This window comes from Anabas testudineus, chromosome 5 (genome assembly GCF_900324465.2).
Source record: "Anabas testudineus chromosome 5, fAnaTes1.2, whole genome shotgun sequence".
Lineage (NCBI taxonomy): Eukaryota > Metazoa > Chordata > Actinopteri > Anabantiformes > Anabantidae > Anabas > Anabas testudineus.
In genome coordinates this window covers 17,215,012-17,239,617 of record NC_046614.1, presented here as the reverse complement: position 1 = coordinate 17,239,617, position 24,606 = coordinate 17,215,012, and the positions used below count along the sequence as shown (strand labels likewise).

At 42.4% G+C, this 24,606-nt stretch overlaps 1 protein-coding gene across 1 annotated transcript in view; it reads left to right on the top strand.

Annotated features, from left to right (window-relative positions):
- gli1 (GLI family zinc finger 1) overlaps positions 1–20,540 on the top strand; it is a 43,405-nt gene extending 22,865 nt beyond the window's left edge. The window contains exons 2-13 of the mRNA XM_026348946.1: positions 9,455–9,564; positions 11,754–11,983; positions 12,214–12,315; positions 12,431–12,629; positions 12,754–12,922; positions 13,118–13,225; positions 13,363–13,503; positions 13,597–13,746; positions 13,929–14,093; positions 14,236–14,463; positions 14,630–14,936; positions 15,213–20,540. Coding sequence (XP_026204731.1) covers positions 9,494–9,564; positions 11,754–11,983; positions 12,214–12,315; positions 12,431–12,629; positions 12,754–12,922; positions 13,118–13,225; positions 13,363–13,503; positions 13,597–13,746; positions 13,929–14,093; positions 14,236–14,463; positions 14,630–14,936; positions 15,213–17,785 — 4,443 coding nt within the window. The 5' untranslated portion in view covers positions 9,455–9,493 and the 3' untranslated portion in view covers positions 17,786–20,540. The remainder of the gene's footprint in view (positions 1–9,454; positions 9,565–11,753; positions 11,984–12,213; positions 12,316–12,430; positions 12,630–12,753; positions 12,923–13,117; positions 13,226–13,362; positions 13,504–13,596; positions 13,747–13,928; positions 14,094–14,235; positions 14,464–14,629; positions 14,937–15,212) is intronic.
- The last annotated feature ends 4,066 nt before the right edge of the window (positions 20,541–24,606 follow it).

Sequence of the window (24,606 nt, the reverse complement as noted above, 5' to 3'; positions counted from 1 at the left end):
ACATCTGGGTATTAAACTAAACGCCTGTGATATATTACTTATGAAGTCAGCAGCTCTGAGAAGGACCACACAGGAGAAGTGCATATTTTACAGGATATCACAGTGTATGATTGAAATAGTTGCTCAGTAATTTGTTCACTCTGTAAAATCATGAGGTTTGTTTGAGTAAGTGGCAAACAGAATGAAATTGAAGAACATTATATTCATCCCTACTGTTTTGCATAATCAAATTCACATCATAGCATATCAGTCATCAGTTCTTTTATGATTTATCATTTATTGCAGACTCCCCAGGCACAGGAAGGAGATGAGTTAGGAGTGAGACAAATAGTTTTGCATATGAAGGTTCTGGTAAATGCTTTTTTTGTAAAACGTGGACAAAACAGCCGTCAAAATGAGCAGGCAACTGGAAAACTGGAGAAAAAAAACTCTTTAGAAAAAAACTTTAGAAAGGTGCAGACACATAAATGAGAGGAGCATGGGAACTGTTGGGAGTCAAGGGCGGAAAGAGGGACATGGGGCAGGTTTAGAGAAAGTGTGAAAGTGATGATATAACGCAGTAAAATACAATGACCCTTATCAGGGGTGCACACACACACATACTCACACCACAGAGACACACAGGTGTGCACATTCAGTCATACAACTGTGAACTGATGAAGACAAGTCTCCGCATGTGTGTTCAGCTGCCGGGACAAATTACAAAGTACAGTTTACACGCTGAGCAGAGAAAAAGAGAGAGTGACTGGTTTGTTTTGGAGAGCAACAGTGTATGTTAATAACATAAGAAACTCATAATGTCCATTATCAAGATTTCTGAATCAAATGCCCTGGAGGTAGAAGAAGAAGAAGAAGATTGTATTGATGTTAAAGGTGAAGTCGGTTATAAGCAAATTAATAAAAACGCTTGTATGAAACGTTCGTCTCTCCAGAGGGAGCTGTGCAGAGTCTGTTTGGGCTGGAGACTACAGGTTTGAAGCTGACCTCTGTGAGCTTACCCCTCATCTCAGCTTCAGAGTATCTGGAGAAGGCTGCAGCAGTGACTATTACCACGCCACACTTGAATCCCTGAATATTTTTGATTAAACTGTCCGACCAGGCTGTGAGAGTGGAGTGCCACATCTGTGGAGTGCTGTTTGATCTGAACTTTCCACTTATGACTCACATCTGCTCCGACAGTTTGAGGTCAGTTGGACGTCAACCTGTGATAACTCAGTTTTTGCATATGGTCATGGCAGTAACTAAATATCATACTAGCTAATTATAGTAACTACTATATTATAAAAAAAATAATGTCTGATAGCTGGTCTTTGATCAGATTGGTCCTGATTAAATTCATTTAAATCATAAGGAAATGTTCTAATGTCCTTGTGTTACAGGGGTTTACTTCTGCTTTGGCACAATTTTCCTTTTTATTTTTTCAATGTACAGACCTCCTGTTATCATTTAAGTCTGATTTAGTGAGAGGTTTGACAACTTTTAGGTTTGATTTGTATCTTCCTGTTGACGAAGAGCTCTCAGTATTGTTTATTTGGAAAGAGACCAAATTTACAATGTCTCGACTGCAGATGTGGCTTCTTTCTGACCTTTTTTTTTATTTTTAGATAAATAATTCTGGATAAATTCTACATCTCTGATATTGAGTTGTGACAACACGAACATATCTGCATGGTTACTGCAGTTACCCTAATCTATTCCTATCCATCCTTTTTGATTTTTGTGACCCGCTTCACAACCTGAAACAAAAGACGAACGAATGATGAATGAAAATGTTAGCGGGCAAAAAATGACACCGATTTCTGTTGATTAATCTGGTCGGGTCAGCTTTATGGATGTTTTGTCTGTATCCTGTATATCCTTGTTTCCCCTCTGTCAAAGCTGTGGTCAGCCTGTTCATCTGGGGGCCTGCAGGCCTCGCCTGCTGCTGTGTTGTTTGGACCGACTGCAGCGCTGTTTCTCCTACACAGCGTATACAAACACACGCACGCACACATTAAGATGCGGACGCAGTGCTGGTGTACTCTCCTGTCTGTGTCTCGCTTTCTGCTTTTCTTTGTCTGTCGTGCTCTCAGCCACACACATGCACTGGGTATCCGCCCCCACATGTGCAGCCCCCCTTCCATCCTCTGGAGCCCCTCTGTCTCTGTCTCTTTTCTCTCATGAGTTTTCCACCTCCTCTCACTCCGCCCTCGCTTCCAGCTGTGTTATACAGCTAAGGAATATACGTAGCAGCAGGTTGGCTATAAATATCGCCTGCCCACCCAAGACTGTTAGGATTATTATTTTTCTTATAATCACTGCGGTCTTTCTATAAACTGAACAGATTATTATCTGGTTTTGTTCCCTGTTTCAGTGTGTTTCGAGTTCGAGTTCGAGTGTCTGCGCAAGACAGTTTCCTTTTGTTGGCGTCAGGGAGATGATTGACTGGAGAAGATTTACAAGATCGGATTCGTACCTCAGCTCAGTGACAGTAGACGAGTAAAGCGGACAAAGGCTAGCAGAGAAAATGACATAGCACTGCAGAAGGCATGGTAGGAAAAGGTCAGCAAGCAGTTGGGTGATGTTCAGGACTGACGGCTTAGCTGGATTTACTATGACAAAGCTTTGTTCTCTTTCTTTTAAAAGGGGGTTGGGCTCGTAGTTGTTTATAGATGGAGCGTTTCTGCATGCTACCTCGGTCTACAGCTGGGAGCCAGCTGTGTGAATCAAGCTCTCATCTGCTTTATCCATCCATGCCTCTCTCTCCCTCCTTTTTCCTCCTCGTTTCCTCCGGCTCTCCTCCTTAAAAGGAGTTCAAAGAAATATTTGTGGTCGGGGCATTACGTACCTGATACGTTGGCATGCAGTGGTAAAAGAAGTAGAAGGAGACAAGAGTTTGATCTTACAGTACATGTTAGACAGAGGTAGAGAGGAAGGCGTGTGTGCGGGGGGGGTAAAGTGAGAGGAGGGAGGACATGAGAAGAGCGGGGTACAGGAAACCACAGGTATGTGCAGGATGGCGGGTGGGTGGCCTGGTGAGAGGACAGAGAAAATGTGGGATTGTGGACGAGTGAATGAACGGCACATTATGGGGAGACTGAAAAGGAAGGAAACACACTCACATGAGTTAATGTTACCACACTGGTCATCTTGGTAGAGTTGTTGGTTTGAATCCCAACGTAGCAGACTCTGAGAAAGCTGTTGCTTTTGAGAAAAGAGCTGCTTAGTGGCCGGCACATACAACGCTGTGCTTGCACAGGCAAAGGAAAACAAGGAGAGGTGAACCACTCCTAAGCCTAAAACAAACACTACCAAGTCACTGACTGATGAAACCCGCAGTTACCAAAGTGGCAAAATAGTAATCAGGAATATATAGCTAATGCAGTATTTTACTGTACATGCAACTACAAAGGAGTGAGAGTAAATGATGGTGGGTTTTATACCAACAGTGGTTCATCTGTGTATTTAGCATCTTTGTTCTTCTCTGCCTCTTCACATTTGCACTGCTGCTCACTTAGCATGTTCATTGTGTTATAATGAAAATAAAAACATGCTTAACTTTAAAAAACAAAAACGTCACCTAAGACTCATCAGTCGCTGTTTGCTCGAATCTTTTCTACCTTGCTCGGTTTAACTCGGCTCCTGCTTCTACTGTTTGTAGTCATGTTGAAGAGCCGCGCTCAAACCCTCTAATGTCTGTCATCAGTCACTCCGACTGTGTAGCAACAAGGGATCAGCGTTTCATTCTGCCATTTTGACAAGGTGCAAACCCCAGCACCGAGACATCAGCACCACAGCTTCCACAGCCCACAGTTTACAGTACAGGGATATGTGAGGTGTGAATCTGTGGGGTTGAAACCAGGGTTACGGTGTTGACTATATTAAACCACAGTGCCGGTCTAGTAAACATTAGTTTAGGGCTTCAGGGATCCTTTATCCTCAATGCACCTACTAAATAGGTTGTATTTTCGTAATGTTAACAGAGAAATAATTTTACTAAAAAGTCTGTGTACAAAATGCAAAAATCAATTTTCCAAGCATGAGTTTAATCTCTGTGATTTTACAAAATAAACCCTAAATTGATTAAAGTGTGCTAGAATTCCTTTTGAACATAGCTCTGAAGATGCACAACAAGGGTTTTTACTATGATTGTATCTTCATAACACACTAAACTCTATTGGAAAGCTGATGTTAAAGCAGAAACAAACAGTAATACCAATTACCTTCCCAGCCTTAGTTGCAGAGTAGCTGCAACTTGTTTCCATGTCACAATACAAGTTTTAATTCGTATTGTAAATGTCAGCTGTAAGCACAAGAATTTTAAGAAGTTGAAATCAAAAGTTAAATCAAACTTAAAGTGGCTGTTCGTCTTGCAGACCGGACATTAATCTTCTGTGCAGCAGCAGAGCTTATTGTACTTTACAGAGATGTCTCCAGGCCCGTGGCCTTTCGGTGGTCACACCTTTGGCCCCATCACAGTACAGCAGCTGGTTGGAATTCAGAGTCTGGGTAAAAGGGGCAAAAAACATAGGGAAGGGAGGGTGGGGGAGAAAAGCAGGGAGGGGGATAGTCTGTGTGTTGGGTGGGGGGGTTACAAAAACAAAGCCAGAATTTAAAAACAAAGTTTACCACTGAAGGAAAACAACAGGGCCATGAAAGTCAGTGGGTGAGGAGAGAAAGAAAGAAGAAGAAGAAGAAAAAGAAAACTAAAAGGAGGTAGAATCTGGATTGTGGTTGGCTGAGGGCCCGAGCCCCGCCTTCTCCACCCCCACCACCCTCCACCCCCTCTGCTCCGTCTCCAGCCCTAACACAACAGAATCCCCCACAAGCCCAGCCACATCAGGAACGGCTGGCTACATTATAGCTGCCATTATCGTCTCTCAAGTCATAACAGCAAGAGAACACCCACCTCGACTGCAGCTCCGCCAAGAGGGGGAGGGGCCAGGGAGAGGTCGCAAGAGCAGGAATGAGCCGAGAGAGGGAATGAGGGAGAGGGTGGAGGCGGCGGCGGGGGGGAGAAGAGAGAGCAGGAGATAGCTCGAGATAGAGATACAGGGCAATGGGAAAGACTGAATGAGAGGAGGAAAGAAGGGAACGAGGGAGAGGGTGGGGGTGAGGAGAAAATGCTCCGAGATGGGTGTTTACGCTGCAACATGCTCCGTAGACATGTTGCGTTTTATGTAAGCTGTTTTTATTCTCTCTGAGTAATAACACACACAATGTAGAGGGAGCTGGGGGGGGGTGATATGTGTGAGCCCCAGTTTAATGTTACACTCAAGAGTAGAGGAGTGGAGACACGGAGTGGAGCAGGGCCCTTTGTCTGACACGACCAGTGACCTGTGGAAATGTCCGTTCTCTCTGGAGACTTCGAGGGAGGAGGACGGACGCTTTATGGGAATGTCACAAATGGCCAAACTGTGCAGGACTCAACAACGTTTCTCTTTGTACAGCACAGAGAGAAACCGTCACCTGAGAAGTGAATTTACTGGGACAAATTCACATCAAAGACGTGTAAAAGTTGATGGTTTTGATCTGATGAGTAGTATTTAATATACTGTGCACTAAAAGAAGCATGTTCTCTTGGCCATGTTCCTGTCAGCTTTCAAATTAAAGTTGCTTCATGCAAGTTAATTAAATGTTTATACACTGTATTTATAAACTGTTTTTCACTGACTTTATGACTCATATTTTAGCATTAACATCTAAATTACAATCATTGCCAATTCAATTGAATTCTCTACAACTTTTATTTTTTGTCAAATCAACATTTTTTTCTTTAATTTAAATGTTACACAAATCTGTCAAAGAAAAAACATAAGATAAGATAAGATCGGCTCTTGTAGTTAGTAAAACCGTGTAGTTGGTGCTTCTTTATAGTGCAGTGGCTGAATCTCTGACAGTGAATGACTAATAGTCCATTGAGGACCCAAAACCGTATTTTATTTATTGGTGGTAAACTGTGTTAGTCTGGCGTGTAAGTGAGTACGTGGGATTGGAAATTTATTACGATAAACCACAGTCACTGCTTAAAAATATCCAGTAATTGTGGGAAGCTCAGCTAATATCTCCATCCAGGATACCATCCAACTGCCAGCAGGGACTTGGAAAGACATCCATGAATACATTCATGTTTTTTCACACTGGTTTCGTCATATTCCTGTGTTTGGTTGATGATGCTTAGGACTGAGTAACTGTGCACGGTTGGAGATGTCTGGCTGTTAGGTGTGGCCTGTGTGTATGGGTTAGTGAGGGGAGGTTTTGGGTGTAGAAAGTGGCTGGACATCCTGTCCTCATCCTCAGCTCCCGGGTTCTTACCCAGTTCACTGTGCTGCAGTGGATCACACTTGTTTAGTTAGCCATTTGATTTATGGCCTTGGGGTTTTTAATATGCTGCTGCCCGATCCCTCTCAAACCCAGCACCACAAAATTATACTGGGGCGCAAAATCCTTTAGAGTTTCTCACAAAATATTGAGCTAAAATAGCAAAATGCCAGGACACCTGTGTCAGCACTGCACATATATGGAACCATACATCAGTGCAGATTAACAAAACATAAATTCCTTATATGCACTACTACAATAGATAGATTCATGTATTAATCGTGCATATTATACAGTTTTCCGTATCTGAAAGTGATCAGTAAATACATAAAAAATGTAACTAAATGTTCACATTCCACTTTTAGGACATTTTGGACAAGGTTAGGGAAAATTATAAATAAATCATTATCAATCATTTCTAATTAAAAAGCTTAACTAAGATAAAAACACTCGCTAAATCCTGGTAACGTATCACAAAGACAAATCATAAATGCAGTTTGAATTTAAACACCTGTTCATCAGACTTTACGGGGGAATTTGTGTCTTCTTCTTCTACAAGTTTCATTTTTCACATTTAACCAAAGCCAAATCTAAAATCTGTGCTTCACCATGACTATATAAACAACTTCTTATTTATATAAAACATGGAGGTATTGTAGTAAAAACAAATACTTTACAGGACGTAGTTTAGTACTTTAAATGTTTTTGGTATTTTGCAAGATAGAAGGTGGAAAACTGTTTCTATCAAAGTGTATTTGCTGTTGTAAATTAGCAAAATTTATCAATGTAATTTTTAGAGTTGTTCAGACTCAACATTTATGCTGTTTCATTACTTACTAATTCACTATTAACTGTGTGCAAATAATTTCACAACACAGAATTGAGAGAGTGTATATAGTACTACAACAGCAACACACACACACTCACACACACTTGCTACCTCACAAATGTATTTTTCAAAAAATTCCAACTTCCTTATGTGCAGGTGGTCTCATACATTATTCACTGTTTCTCTAGGATCTGCCGCAACTTATCATGTCACACACACACACACACACACACACACACACACACACACACACACACACACACACACACACACACACACACACACACACACTTCACTGCAAATACATTTGTCCCCAGAACTCCCCTCTCACACACACACTTGCTACTGGGCTTGCACAGTACAGAGTTCTCTGCTTTTAGCATCTTCACTTGTTACAACTAATGGGCCGAACCCAACCTAATATTAACCTTAAACTTAATACGTTTACAGTCGAACGTCACTTTGATGTTGTGAGAACTGGGTAAAATATCCTCACCCGATAGTGGTGAACAACCATGGTAGCAAGCTGGATATCATTCACACACACACACACACACACACACACACACACACACACACACACACACACACACACACACACATTCTCTGCACTCTTTGTGGCCACAGGGTTATTATGCCACCCCCTGCAAATACTGACAGGTGTGTCAGAATGTGTGTGTCAGGCTGTTCGGGGACCCCCTTCTTGGTATTTATTAGTTCTGGACAGCTGAGATGCTTGGTGAGATCTCCATTTAGCACTAATTATCATACACACATCCGAAGTTGGAGCTAAACATGTGCAATTAGCTGCGGACCGCCCACGTCATTTAGCCACTTGCTAACTTTGTGTATCAAATCCCCCTGGTGGCTTGCGGGCTTAAATAGGTCCCTACTGCCCTTTTAACACTTGCCCTACTACATTTCGGGGCAGTCCGCTTTCATCTGCACTGGACAGCGACTTTTGAAAGCTTGTCACGCAGCAGCACAGCAGCAGCGTGAGGTTTTGATTCCTAATGCGGGTCGGGGTCTTAAAACTGCACCAAAGATTGCGCCATATGAAAATCTGACTTATAAACATTAACAATTAATGTGTTTTGTTGCAGAGCGCATACGAATTAAAGAATATACACAAACAATAAAAGGATTTTTAGAAAAGATCGTGACTCATTTCAACACTATGCACTCCATTTGTGGTAAGTGTGAGAGTGTGTGCAGTAATTTTTTTGGTCATAATTACCTCTCTTAACATGTACAAGGCCTCAGTTCCCAATATTAGTACTTGCACTGATGCGGTTGCATGTAATGAGCAGGTGCTTGTTCCTACGAGCGCTCAGCTAGAATTACCTTACACATACACTCTTGCTGAAAGATACACTTTCAATATGAGCTTCATACAAAAGGCTTCTCTGTTCTACTCTCATTTTAATCTGTTAGCATCCACTAACTATAAGCTTCCTCTGCATATGTCTTTTTCATGGTGATCACTACTTTCCACCAGGATGGGAAGGTGCAGCAGGTTTCAGTGTCTTTCAGTGGCGTTTGGGGTGCAAGACTGTGTTTAGAGAAGCGAGATTACAGCCAAGCCCACAGTTTGTGTCACAGGGTTTTGTGAAATGTGTAGGAGTTTATGAGGGCGCATCAGTACATTCCCCTGCCTTTAAAGTATCTGACGTGTATGAAGTCATCACTGGTGGAACAGGGCCCTTTTAAACTTTTTTTTTAAATGTTTCAGCTCCATTAAAAACAGAAAGCTAAATAACTGGAAAAACGTGATGTAATCAAAGCAACAAGTTTAGATTCCACAGATATGAGTCAGTATTTTGTGTAAACACTCTTTGTCTATTCCTTACGCTAGATGAAGTTGCAATTAAGACAACATTTATGTTAGTTTTAAGGAATGACATGCATATCATGTTTCGTTTGTCTAAATATAGCACGCAGTTCTTATATTTTCTTTAAATCATTATTGCAAAATGATGCGTGAAACTGATTGAAGCAGATGTAACACCTGCAAATTTTTATTTATACTCTCTATAAGTGAAATCTGCATTTTTTGCATTTCTAGTTTTACTTTAGGATAGAATAGTACTAGCTCTGTTTAAAATAAATATGACTGAAGCTTTTCAAAGATCTTATTTTGCTCCCGAACTGTTTTGCTTGGTTTGGTTTGGCCTGTTATTAAGATCCTACATATTCTTATTTTCCCCAACCACAATTGTTTTTGCCTGTTTGGATTTTCTTTCTGGTGCAGTTTAGTTTAGTTTGGTTGGGTTGGGTTTGTTTGGATTTCCTCTCTTCACTCTATCCATGTCCTCGCTGTTTCAGGTCCACGGTGTAAAGGGAGCAGTAGGTCTCTGAGCTCCAATGCCAGTGGACATGCAACCACACCAGGGACTGTTTCACTATGAGTCCTCACCCAGCCAGCCCTCGAGAGGGTAAGACAGCAGTTGGCATGTGCCATGCCCTCACTCATTACTTTGCGACTTTTAACCTTTATTTGTCAATTCTGCAAGTTCTTTACATCAGAGAGATTTGAAGGATTAGTATGATTTTATGATGAGTGAATAAAATTGATTACTAATGCTTAAAGTACAGAATTAGAGTCAGTTAGCATAAAGGCTGTGATGAGAAACAGCAATTAATCAAGGTAAACTATATACTAATGTATCTTAAACTCAAAAGTTTATGGGACATATCTTATTGGTTTAACATATAGAATAACATTTTTTTATGCAGACGTTACAGATGTCATAATGGAGATATCAGTCAGATCACTCTAAAAAAATATTTTCTGTTGTTTTTTTATTTCCCTTAATGTTTTGACTAAGCATTGTGACCAGGACACGTTTTTTTAAAAATTGTTAATTAGACTTTTCAGTGATGTTTTGCTGTAATTTCTTGACGAACAGTTTACCCGCCCCCGTCCTGCTCTTCTTCTTCCACGTGTATCATCTCTGGCAATAGCACAGGCTGCCATAAACGGTCTGTGGGTACAGGTTTTGGTCTCTGCACGGGCATGAAGGTATCAAACCTGGCAAAGCTCAGAGGCAAAGCGAGGCTTTGGGAAGCTGTGTACACTGCTGTTCAGCATTAAAATAGCTCTAAAGCACAAGCTGTCATTTTTATATTTCTGTCTATATAGAAAAAATACATCAAGGCAAGATGTGTATCGTGTAAATAAGTCTGATTTAAAGGTGATGGTGGGTCTATTTAAAGAAGCTAATTGTTTTGGCCCATGCCATTAACAAACAACTTAAAATTAATGCAGCCCCCCTGTAAAAAAGAAATTATACTGTCTTGTAGGAGCAATAACTGTCCTAATTTAACACAGAGGTACACAGAGAGTGCAGAAGATCATGTCCTGCTGCAATTGTTGTGGACACAGTTCTAGCTTATCCCCTCACTCCTCCCTCCATCATCCCTGCCTCCCCCTCCCCTCTTCATGCCACCCAGGTTGCGGCCTCTCTCTGACAGCTGTTAATTACAGGCTGACCAGGCCCCGCTGTGCTCTGCATGACTGCCTCGCGCCCCGCTCAGGTTACGCAGAGTGAGGGAGATACGGAGAGAGTTGGAGAGAAAGGTGGCTGGGCAGGACAGAGAAAGACAGGCGAGTAGAAGGAGGAGGAGGAGGAGGGAGTAAGGAAGAGGGGAGAGAAAGAGACAGAAAGGACAGAGGGGTTAGAGAGAGAGAGAAACAGAGAAGTAGAACAGAAGGGATGAATAGGAGAAGAGAAAGGGAGAAAAGAGTGAGAATGGGAGGGAGGTGAATTCAGGGAGGGGGGCAGCACAGTGGATTAGAGAGCACAGATTAAGCTACTGTGTGGAATACACGTTGTGGTGAAAGAAAAAAAAAAGCACTGAAAGGACAACTTAGGAGAAGAAGGATGGATGAAGTCTGCCACTTTAGGAGAGGGACACAAAAAGAGAAACAACAATAATGAAAGAGCTGGAGAGACAGATTTTGAACTAAACGGTTAAACTGAGGAAAGGTCAGAAAATAAACTGAAATTCATGAGGAGACTGGAAAGTTCCAGTGAAGTTTTTGCTCCTCTAGTTTGGAAGGGGGAAAACCCAGAGAGTAAGTTTCCACAGAGTTGACCGAGATAAGCGTCACCCACCATCTAGTGGTGAGACAGAGATATCACAACAGAGAGTAGAGTCCAAACCGGGATTTTTCACATAAGGTTAGGCTTAATTGTCATTGAGCTATTAATAAAGGTATTTGAATTAGCAGAACAGTCCATAATGTAATGATTGTATATGTATTCATATGGGACCTTGATCATTTATTCATTCATATAGTTATTTATTTTATGTGTAATAATCTCCCCACCACTCAGTAAATGTGTATTTGAAACTTTCTGCCTGTTAAATAGCAACAGTGTTGAACAAATTTACATTTAGAGTCTAAACAATCTCTTTATTAGTTAAATTAAACTTAATGACACTGTGAGAGATATATATTAGTCTTCAGAAAGCATTTATTTCTCCTCTAATGACTAGATGAGCAAAGAAAAGCAAATTTACTATATTTTACCATTTTTAATTGTAATTATTACTTTCCTTTCCTTTAACAGGAAATTATTCGTCATAACTTCTAACTGTGTTTCCTTGATATTTGCAGCCTACTCCCATCAGATCAGTCCCCCTACAGTGATGTGTCGTCGCTGCGGGCCCCGCTTCTCAACGGCCCCTCCCAGGACTGCCGCGCCATGTATAACCCAGTGACTCCAAGTATGACTCATGGATCAGGACCAGGACAGGGAATTGGCCACTGCATGGATCAATATATGAGGCCCCCACAGGTCCCACCGCCGCACAGTATGACACACAGGGGGATGTTGCCCCTAGAGGGTGAGTCATAGTGCTTTCTACATCTCCTTACACACTCAGCTACTATTAATTAGGACTTAAGGATACGTGAGAGGTAGAAACAGGAACTCCACAGTTAAACCAGAAACATGCATATTCATTACTTTTTTTGCATGAACCTAGATTTGAACTGTTTCTCCTTGTTAACATCTGCATCAGTATTTGTCTGCTTCATTGATGTTAGATTTCCGCTTGTCCCTCCTGCCTTACAGGTGGCAATAGCACCCCCTATTGTAACCAGAATAACATGATGTCCTCTCACCATAACTTCTGTCAGCTTCAGCCTGGCTCTGATCAGATCGGTTCAGGTGATGGTAAGGACCCTTCTACATATAAGTGTAGTGGAGGTGGTGTTCTGTTTTACATTTAAATAAGTCTTTTTCTTATAATTAGTGTTGACTCGTGTTCTTGTCATTCACTGCACTTTAGGTTCAAGGTTCTCCACGCCTCGCTCCATGCTGAAACTGAGCAAAAAGAGAGCACTGTCCATCTCTCCTCTGTCTGATGCCAGTGTAGATCTGCAAACAGTCATCCGGACATCACCCAACTCCCTGGTGGCCTTTGTCAACTCTCGCTGCAACCCCAATGGGGCCAGCTCTTATGGCCATCTCTCTGTGAGCGCCATGAGGTCAGACATTACTCTAGTCTGTGTATTACAATCAAAGGTGTAAATGTTGGTTTAAATGAACACCATGTGCTTCCTTCATCTTTTGCTCTCCAGAGTCACATTGCTTTTTTCTTTTATTCCACAGTCCATCCTTGGGTTATTCCAACAATATGAACTGCCAGTCCAGGCAACAAGGATCCATGTATGGTGGAGGCGGTGGGACACCTCTCGGTGGACACACACCGGGTCCCTGCCAAGCTTCCCGCTTACCTCCACACAATCCTCGGCTCCATGCTCCACCCAAGCATGGACATGTAAGACAGCTCTCCCACTTTAATTCTTGTGTTGGTGCCGCTTTTCTTACTGGTGTCTAGGTGCATAGGATATGAGAATATGAAGCTATGATAGGTCAATGACAGGGATAATTGAAATCTGTGTTAATTTGATTAATGTAAATTAATTTGAGAGACGCACATAGTTCAAGATCATGTGCATTAATTGTTTTGTAGTTGAAAACGGAACCAGGGCTGGGAGGAGTGATGGATGGCCTTAACGTGAAAAGTCTGGAGGAGAGGTCAGAGGGAGACGTGGCTAGTCCTTCTTCCACTGGCACTCAGGTAAAGGAGCTGTCTTAACGCAACAGATGTTGTGTTTTTTTTACTTTAGATGTTGCAGGAAAAGCTCAAGTGTCGCATTTTAAAATGAAGTAGAATCAAGAACACCTAAATTGCATTGTGTACATATCTTTCCTCAGGACCCTCTTCTGGGTCTACTGGATGGCAGAGATGACTTGGACAAAGAGGACGGGAAACCTGAACCAGAGGCCATCTATGAAACTAACTGTCACTGGGAGAGCTGCAACAAGGAATTTGACACACAGGACCAGCTAGTTCATGTAAGAAATAATGATCTAAAGATCTCAACTCCAATGTAACATATCACGTATCACCTAAAATATTTATTTCCTTATGTATTTGTTTATCTGCAGCACATCAATAATGAGCACATCCATGGAGAGAAGAAGGAGTTTGTATGTCACTGGCAGGAATGCTCCAGAGAACAGCGGCCTTTCAAAGCCCAGTACATGCTGGTGGTTCATATGCGCAGACACACCGGAGAGAAGCCACACAAGTGCACTGTGAGTACATCTTAAGTCTCTATTTTGCCCCCACCTGAGCTTTCTCCACTGTGTCACATTGTGTGACATTTTATTGATCGGTTATTTGTATTTTTACAATTTAAAATCCAAAGAATTCTTTGTTGTGTTTTCTGTATGGCAACTTAGCTTACAAAGTCACTATTTAAATTTCTCCTGAATAGTTTGAAGGCTGTAATAAGGCTTACTCTCGCCTGGAAAATTTGAAGACCCACCTGCGCTCCCACACCGGGGAGAAACCATACGTGTGTGAACATGAGGGCTGCAACAAGGCATTCTCTAATGCTTCGGACAGAGCCAAGCACCAGAACAGAACTCACTCCAATGAGGTACTGTAGAGTACCCCACTGACAGTAATAAAGTAGTAAAGAAGTAACACTTCATCACTCCTGTGTATTGCATGATGATATACAAGCCTGTCTACACACAAACAAGATCTTGTTTATTGACTGACACTTTGCACTTTTGCAGAAACCTTATGTATGTAAAATACCTGGCTGCACTAAGCGGTACACAGATCCAAGCTCTCTGCGTAAACACGTGAAGACAGTGCACGGCCCTGAAGCCCACATCACCAAGAAGCATCGTGGAGACACAGGACCTCGACCCCCGGGCTCAGCTCAGAACTCTGAACTGCTGCTGGAGAAAGAGGAGATACGCAGGGAGGACTGCAAACTCTTGGCTCCTGAGACTTCTCTGGTGAGTGAGAACATGTATTTAAATGTTTTTTCCTTTAAATCAAGTCAGAAATAAAATAAAAGAAGTAATTTGTAGGTCATTGTGTGGAAATACGTAGACATACATAAACAAGGGTTTATCAGTAATGGAAAGTAGACACAACAATAAATTAAATTATGTCTTTCAGAAATCACAGCCAAGTCCTGGTGGTCAGTCATCCTGCAGTAGCGAACGTTCCCCACTGGGTAGCACCAACAACAATGATAGCGGGGTAGAGATGAACCTAAATGCAGCAGGCAGCTTGGAGGACCTCACCGCACTAGAAGATGGCGTAACAGGTGGAGGAGGAGAGCCAGGAAGTATAGGAGGAACAATGGGAATGTCAGCTCAGGCTTTGAAGAGGCTGGAGAATCTGAAGATTGACAAGCTGAAGCAAATCCGTAGGCCAACCCCTCCTGGCCGTTGTGCTAACAACAAGCTACCATCGATTCCAGGTGAAGTAATCATTTGTTAGTCATTCGTAAATAATCAGAACACTTTCAATATGGACATAGTGTCTGTTTATATTTGTATGTGTGTGTGAATCTTTGTATATAGTCGAATTAATTGCATTGTTACAACAGATATAATCTATGACAGTTAAATGATTGTTTCAATGAGACATTATGATTCTTCAAAATAAAATTTAAAAGCACAATTCAAAATCAGTAGTCTTGTTTTGTACAGCTGATCCACCTCTAAGGTTTTTCCTCTTCATTGTGTATTTTCAGGTTCAGGGGAGAATATGGGAATGTGTGCACCTTCTCCTCTCCTCTCAAATCGACGTGTTATGGAGCTGTCTAACCACGAGTTAGGAGGTGGAACTTCAATAGGCTGCTCTACTAATGACAGGAGAGGCAGTGGCACAAGCAGCTTAAGCTCTGCATACACCGTCAGCCGCCGCTCCTCCATGGTGTCTCCTTACCTGTCCAGCCGACGCTCCAGTGAGGTGTCGCAAATAGGAGGCGCAGGAGGCGGAGGATGTCACCTCGTAGGCCAAGAGCAGAGTGGAGGAGACCCCCTCTCTCCTGAAACAAATCGCAGAGGAGTTCCATGTCCTGGAAGTGGAGGATTGCCAGGTCTTCCTAATTTAACACCTGCCCAGCAATACAGCCTAAAGGCCAAATATGCTGCAGCAACTGGTGGACCACCACCTACTCCTTTACCCAATATGGAGCATCCAGGAACCCCAGGCAGAAGAGGTGTTTTGAGCGAGTACCAGGGGCAGCCGCTGCCTCCTTTTCTTCAACAAGGTGGTCCACGTAGGCACAGTGCCAACACAGAGTATGGCACTGGTGTTATCTACCCTCACCAGGCTCCAGGTAACAACAGCAGGAGAGCCAGTGACCCAGTTCGATCAGCAGCCGATCCACAAACTCTCCCGAAGCGCTTCAATAGCCTTAACAATGTATCCATGATGGGCCGAAGGAATGCACTGCAACACCGTGGATCTGACTCCAGTCTTGCCCGACACATGTACTCCCCTCGACCACCTAGCATTACAGAAAATGTAATGATGGAGGCTATGAGTATGGAGCCCCATCTTGCCCCTATTGATACCAGAGATCGTTCGCTGATGATGCCCCCTGGAGAGAGAAGCTTCATGGGATACCAGCAACAGCATCCAACTCTTGGAGGGGTTGGAGGTGGAGGTCCTCTTTCAAATCTGTCCCCAAACCATGACTCTTTGGGCTGTCCAGACCAGGGTTACATGCAGGGACATTATCAGAACCAGGGAGAAGTCAATTCCAGGTCTGGGGGAAATCCAATGGGCCAGTCAAGACCTATTCATCCGGAAGGCGTGTCTAATTCACTTCTCCAGCAGGCTGAGTACAGCATGAGCACCTGCCAACTCAGTCCGTCAGGCCCACATTATCCAAGCCTAGGCCAGGGTAGTGATGCTGGAGGCCCTTGGAGTGACACCCACAGCCAACTCCAGACTTCTAGTCATGCTCTCCAGAACCAGCGTGGGATGCAGTATTCAGATCCCAGCCTGCAGCCTCAGCAGACACAGGCCCACTTCAACACTCAGACGGGCCTCTACAACAGTCCTGATGGAACACACAAACTCACAATCAAGCCTGAGCAGCAGTTCCACCCTGGGATGGGAGGTGGAGATGCCTGTCAGAATGCTAAGCTCCAACAACAGCGAATGCTCCTCCAGCAGACTCAAGGTTACCCACAGCAGACAGGCCAGGTTATGATGAGGAACTCTAACAACCCCAGTTGTGACTTTCAAGGACAGAACCAAAACACTTTCTCCGCTGGAGTGGGATTGAGTTTGGGCTGCACTGGGTCTGCTCTTTCAGATGGGCAGAGGTCCGAAACCCCCATGATGCAGGTGAAGGAGATGATGGTGAGGAACTATGTGCAGTCCCAGCAAGCACTCATGTGGGAGCAACAACAAGAGCAGCAACAACAGCAGCAGAGTGGAATAAAACCTCCCCCTCTTGCTGACACTATGGATATGAGTGGCCAGAAGGCACTATTGCAGCACAGTCCACAGCACCAAAACCAGAATCGCTACTCCAATCAGCCCTACCCTCCCTACCCGAACCAGAACCTGGTCATGAGCCCATCGGCTCACAGCCGAGGGCCAAGCTCTGTGACAGCTAAAGACCAACAGCTGACAGGTCTCCAAGGCTCATGTTATAGCCAGGAAATGGTGGTCCCCAGGCCACCTCAGGTACGGAAACCTCTCAGCCGTCAGAACAGCCTCTCACAGGGTGGAGGAGGCTACCCAGGAAGCTCCCCTCACCTCAGCCCTGTCCACTCTACTTCCAGCCCCAGACGAGTGGTCAGACTTCCACCAGTCCAGCATCCACAACATCCACAAAATGAAATGTTTTCTCCATCCAACAACAACAACAACATTTACTTCTCTGGTCAGATCAACATGGAAATGGAGAAACACATGGACCCCCAGAACGGACCTTGTATCAACCAGCAGCATAGTATGGCATCTAACCTGGACCCAACAGTTGGTACTAAGTCTGTTCCTATGGCTCCGTATCCTGAATCTGGCCCCATCTCTAATGCCTTAGAAAACCTGGACCTGGACAATGCTCGCATAGACTTCACCTCCATTATTGATGATGCAGAGTCCTCCTCGTTCAGCCCAGTCAACAATCCCCTCCAGGGTCAGCCAGGATCGTCCTCCCATGCCTCGTCACGTCTCACCACCCCTCAGACTTCGGTCAGCCTAGCAGCAGGCACTGGTCTGTCCAACATGGCTGTGGGTGATATGACATCCATGCTTACCTCACTGGCTGGAGAGAATAAATACCTGAACACACTGTCTTAGAAGAAGTTTCTCAGGTGGCTCAGCATATATTCAAACTAACAATCAAATAGAGGCCTTGACTAGGACTTATTATCAGCCTGGAGTTTAAAACACGTGCATATAGTGATTTCTTTTGTGCATTGCAAGAAGTATAGTATGACATCAGACAAACTTTTGAAAAGAACATTTCATGTTGTTGTTCTGCGTAGCATTGGGTACCCCCAAAAGCTGATTAACCCCTGTTAGAGTCAGGATCATGAACTGACAGGGGGTCTGTCGTTACAGAATACCATGTAACAGGAACAATGGTCTGGAGTAATGTGTTTTGGTTCTAAGCTAATATTGTAATCCCACCACAGGTTTAGAAACTGTAAGAATCCCTAACTAAAACCTTAAAACCAAAGGTGCCTGATCAGTCTCCCTCACTGTATTGATCCCTCGTAGCCTCGGTACTCAGTATTCTTTCGTGCCTTATGGTAGACACAGGGCTGTAAGCCTGATATGAAACGGATGATGAACTTTTTGTACACAGGCATTCCAGTCACATTGGGCTATGGCAACTGTGGAGGGGAGAAGGATACATGTAAATAAATTTTAGATTCATTTATATATGTTGTGTGTATGACAATGAGACATTGGATACCTTATCCCTTGTCTTTTGAAAGACTGCTTGGATTCTGAAGGCCAATGGGAGTTGATGTTGAGATAGACATGAGAGACATGCTTCTAGTGATTGAGAAATGATTTCTCTGTGCTACTAAACAATAACCTGTATTGCTATAGTTTTCTTCCGTGTCATGAGCAACGCACTCTGCACCAGTGGCATATCAGTATTCCCACAAATGCGGACACACACACACACACAGACACACACACACACACAGCCTACGCACAGACACTCAGGACTTGTTTAAATCTTTGTTCAGATTATGTTGTAATTGCCTTTCCAGACAGAGAGTTTGCACTCCACATGTTTACTGTAAGTGTTCCTAAAGCAGCTGTGTAGTTTTATTTTTGTTTTTTTTTAGTTTGTTCATAACTGCAAAACAAAAAGTGCCTTTTTCTTCCTGAGGTACATACAGGGACGATAATGAGTAAAGCTGAAATATAATATGTGTGCAAACAGCCCCTCTACATTATATATCTGATATATTCAAACATCAACCTACAACTTGTACATACATGACTCAGCTGAGGATGACGGCTAATTTGAATGAACCCAGAGTCAGATGGTTTGCATCTGTTTAAAGATCAGTAGTAGTTGCCTATATTGGAGAAACTGAGGTACATTCATAGTACAGTGCTGCTGCACCTTGGCTCTAATCCCAAAGATGAGTTGGAAAACAGCAGCAAAATTCTGTCTTGCTAATTTAGAATAGGTTATCAAGGAGCGGGAATGTCTTGGATTTGGAGCCACTGTAGTAAAATATGTATTGTATCGAATCTGTGTGTCATTCGTGCATTCGTTTGTCAATTTAAAATGAAAAAACAAAAAACATTCATATTTTATTTTCATTTTTTCATCTAGAGTTAGTGGCATGTTGTGCCAAAAAGTGACAGAAACGAATTGCTGTTCGTGGGATTGGCACAGCCTGTTAAAAGACATATCTCCGGTTTATTTATGACTACAGCTGCTTATTACAGTATCAAACCATCATAAAGTTCAAACACTGTACATTAAATTTATCCCTGTGGTAATAACGATGGTAAATCTTTGTAAAATTCGATGGTTTGAGGAAATTTTAATTAAATCACTGTAGTACCGGGCAGAGGAACACGGTGCCACATAAAATGCTTTAAATCAGTCCATGGTCGTTACTGTGTTGTATTTAAACCTGCATGTCATAAATTCAGGACACATTATTGTATCTTTATGTTTGTAAAGTTTCTGGAGGACAGCTTTTGGCACAACATGCCACTAATTCCTGATGAAAAAATGAAAATGGATTATAAATGCCATTTTTTATTTGAGCACAAAATCAGAAACCTGAAAACAAACCATTATCCTTTATTTCATTTTAATTTATTTTTCATTTTAAATTGAAAAACGAATGATGCACGGATTGTACATGTACACTGAGGTACTTCTGTGCAACTATTGAACGATGTCTTACAAGAGAAAGCTGCAGGTCTAAGTAGGAGGACTAATTTTACACTGTGGCTTTGCACTGACTACAGCACAACCATTCACATCAACCTCATTTAGATGAGAATAAAGAATTGCAATCACAGTATTTTTAAATAGACGTTCAAGAACACATCTGAGCACCGCTAGTCTCAATCAGGCCACATTAAAGTATTTCTGACGCAAACATATTGAGAATGAAATAGCGTCATTTACTAAGTGTTACGAAGCGTTAGCAGGAATGAACAGTTATTTTGAAAAAAGCGTACAACCTACCAAAGACACCTTAAAATGACTTTAAAAAGAGCACAAATAGTCTGTTTTAACACAACACTAACACTAGCAATAAGGGCATGAACATTCACGTATAGTGCTGTTCCTTAGAATGTATGAAATGTTTTGTATAAAAGTATCTTTTTATATCAATGAACTTTATGGATGTTGCTTTCTATGCGTGTTGTTTTTATAACTGTCATCTTTCATTCTGACTTTTTGCTGGCAAAAGAATATCACCCTTAGCAAAAGAAAGCTATACTAGTAGCATTAACTATAATAGACAAAAGCCAAGTGTTATATTTTGTGTACAATTTTCTACATTTTTATACAAATGTGCTATATTTTACCAGTTTGTGAATAAACATGTTCTGTTTGGGATGGATGCAAAATGTTCTTTTGTGCTTTTTTCACAGGCTGCTGTGATATCACTGTAATTATAGGATGAGGAAGGCAAAGGTTCATAAAATAAGATTCCAGGTACTGGCATGGATGGAACGCCTTGATGGCGTTTGTTTCAGTGACTGATGCCTCAATGCAATGACATCTTTCCTCCAATAGAGTGCAGCACAGCCTGAGGACATACACAGAAAAGGATCTCTTTTTCATTCAGTTGAAACTAAATGCAGAATATAACTTCCCCACATAGGCTATTATCTCCACTATGCACAATAACCATGTGCTCCATCACAGTTCACTTTAAAATAACTTAACTTAGTGAAACATTAATCCTAAATGGTCCTTCCTTTTTCCTTTCCCACAGGGAAATTGGAAAATGATTTGTTATATATATATATTATTTACACCTGCCTATCATGGCAGCCTGTTATGTGCTACAGTGATCTGCTCGGCTGCTACCATAAGTAAGTGGATGAGTGTTAAAAATGTCTGTTGTTAGTGATGTCAGTGCCTGGACAGGCTCTCTGTGGTCAGTGGGCACTGGCACCGTGGGCTGCTAAATGCTGTAAGGAGAAAAACTACACAAATTATTCTTATAAACATCAGCACAACAAGTTGACTTTAGTAGATACGATACAAGAGTGTGGTCGAGTGTAAATGTTTATCCTCACGATACTGTTTCATCCAATACCTTAGTGGTTCCCAATCTTTTTTGACTCGTGACTATATTTAAAATGAAGTCATGTCTATTTGTGAACCCCACCTCACAGGAAGTGAGTTATGAGCAGTAAAACCAAAGAGTGATTTTTCCCTCAGATTGAAGCAAAGGAAGAGAAAAGAAAGAAGAAATACCCGTTTTGTGTAATAGAAGTATTTCACCTCCTTCAGCAGCTACATATATCTTGGGATGCCGTTGAAGTATCTCTCAGTGAGAGAGAGAGGGTTTTTGTTGTGCTCGTTATGGGATTTCTTCTAGGTGATTTGTGGGGAGGACGTTAGAATCACTACATGGATTTAATGCATTCACAGGCCTGAAATATGCTTCAGTCCTTTCAAATATTAGAAAATCTGAATCAAAAACCCCTACTCCTCCCTTACCTTTACCTTTTACAGTGTGCACTCACTTTGGTTCAGGGGCCCCATATGCTTAGAATATATTGGCATTGTGGTGATTGTGGCATGGCACAGTAGACTCACGGCAGCCACTACAGCCTGGCAGCGATGTTAACGTTGACTCATTCGCTCCAAGGCAAAACAAGGGGAAGTTCTCCTGATGGACTACTGATCTGCAATCTGGCATGTCCGAATCAGTGATTTGAAACAATAGCTGCGTCTCCAGCCACAGGGTCAAACGGGGGGTTTTCTGTGGTTGGCAGCTGATGGGGACTGGTTAGGAAAATATTTGACGGTTTTACAGATAGAAGATGAATACACACATTTGGGAAGATCTTAGTGCAAGGAACTGCTTCAGGTACTGTAAAAAAAAGAAGAAATCACCTCAATTTGTGTATTAAAATGTTTAACAAATCACAAGTTACCACTTAAGTACAGAAATACAATCAACCTCGCAATGAAGTTCAAGCACTTTACAAAAACAAAACGATTGATCAAGCCTGTGTTATTTGTCTAACGTCTAACTACTTTTTTTTGGACACAATGACAGTTTTAGAACTGCAATGACCTTTTCCCTCCTGAAACATCTGGGGCATTTTCAAAACAATGTCTCCCAACAATGAATTGTCTCCCACCTCAGGCCGAAGCGATTGTAATGCAAAATCACTGCAGTGTCCTTTTCACAAAATTAGAGAGTGAGTGCGCATGTGTTTCCCCAAAACTTGCATATTCTCGAGCAGGTTCGTGTTCAACTTCAGTGTAAAACGTTAGCGCAACTGCAAAGGTACTGTTGTAGGTTTTCTCCACGAGCTGCACTTTTCTGTGGAGTTACAAATGGAAATGCCAAAATGAGAACTGAGTTTTTCAAATGCAAAGAAGTGGGCAGCATAATGACTTTTCTCTTTTCTTGTCTTGCCATTCAGAGGGAGGCTTTTCTTTCCCTTTGTCACTAGGTTGGCATATAATTAACTCCTGCTTAATATGCTGTTTAAGGGCTCTCCTCCCCATGCAAGAAGCTTTGAACCCATAGACCACAGACAGGGACAAAACCCCAGTGGGACTGCTTCCTCTGTGCTCCTCATTGTGTGTGTGAGAGAGAGTGGTAGTTGTTTTAACAAGACAGTAGAAAAAAACTTTCCACCACCGCTTATTACATTGCACATTGGATTTGACCAAACTTAGTCCATCAATAATCAGATGAATAAATTATTCACACTGGGCACGACTCTTTACATGCATTTCAAAGAAGTGGATCCAAGTGCAGTAAGTTCATATGTAAAAAAAAGAACTAAGAGGCCCCTTATGTGGCTGTTTGATTTGTTTTATCCTCGACGGTTCAGCCCAACCTTGTCTTCTAAAAGTTATGTTCCTATGCAATGTGGCACATTTTATGTTGAAAACACAACAAAACCTACAGCTGTAATTTTGAGCTTCTAATTTTACCGCTTCTAAACACAAACCTTCACACATTTAAATCTTTAAATTAAAAATATGAACTGACATACTGTGCAGACACATATTCATAAGTTTAAAAACAGCTCCCAGGACCCCTGAAGCACCTCTGCACCTCTGTGACCCCTCCTCTGCAGCGAAGTTTATTGCCCCCCCTTCCTCACGCACGTCCTCTCCTCCCTCCGCTCTGTCCATCCCACCACAAAAGACTCAGATGACCCTTCTGTCCTTCTCTTTCTGCGACCCTCTGCTCCCTCCCCACCTTCAGGATGCTTTCTCTTCCAGAATCCATTAAGAGCCGAACCCCCGGCAGTCATGATGGGTGAAGTAATGAAGGGGGCTGCATTTTGTTTTATGCCATGAGCTGATAATTTAGAGACAACGTGACCTTGAGTTCATGTCCTGTTGAAAAAGCATCAATGTGAAAGTAGTAGATCATATAAACTGTAACAGCTTGGTAATAATGTTGATCTTAAAAACTTATCTAAGAAATGAGTTTATCTTTAAAGAAAACTGAAATCCAGCTTTTAGGACTGTCACTGGCTGCTCACTGTGACTCCTTTCTCTACACTCATCCACTAATGCTTAAAAAGACCAGTGCAGATAATCTGTTTTTTACTTCTCTAATCTGTTTCACTGTCAGATCCCAATTTGTTGTCTGCGCACAAACTCCATGCAGGACGCATTATGCATTGTGAAAAGCTTCCCCGCTCGCTTTTATTATCTCGCAGAGTTACTAAGAGGTGGGGGGCACTATAAAGCTAAGGTGGGGGTCCTGAACGCTGCGTTAGAGTTTAATTTCGGATGTTTTTTTCAGTTGCAAAAGAGATTACGGTCCAGGTTGCAACACAAAGGACCGTCAATGCACCACTTCCTACAGCCATCCAGAGGTGAATGGGGCGCAGGACGGGGTCCACTCCAGGGTACTTGAGCGCAGGTGCGAGGTTCATAACATTGAAGCCATAAAACGCGGAGTGAAGGGGGGAGGGGGGGAGAGAGGCTCACTACCTGTTCTCATTAACCTGCAGCTAGAATAATCTCCTGGTTGTGAAGATGTTGCAAACAAGAGTTAAGAGACTTGATTTGCACCTCGTCAAACAGCCTGGAGAGTTCAGTTTTAAAAGTTGTGTGAGGGCTTCATGCTGCAGGCTGCAGGAGAGATGCAAAGTGTTTCCAGGCTCATCAGATGTGACCCCACAGTTACACCAGTAATGAGGATAATAAAACATAAGGAGGTCAGCCGATGTGTTGTTTCTACTCAGTGATGGGTTGATAATAATAGTTATTCAGAAGAAATAACGTATATTCATGTATTTCATCAGTTAGATTATGAGGAAACTCGGGGAAAGTTGAGCGGTGTAGTCCCACGTTGAGCTTGACAACTCAGGGACATGGCTCTTGGGATTCCCTGTGAAGAGGAGGCGCAGCGGAGCCACTTTATCCGCTTTTCCAATTTACTTTAACATGTAGGCTGCATGCT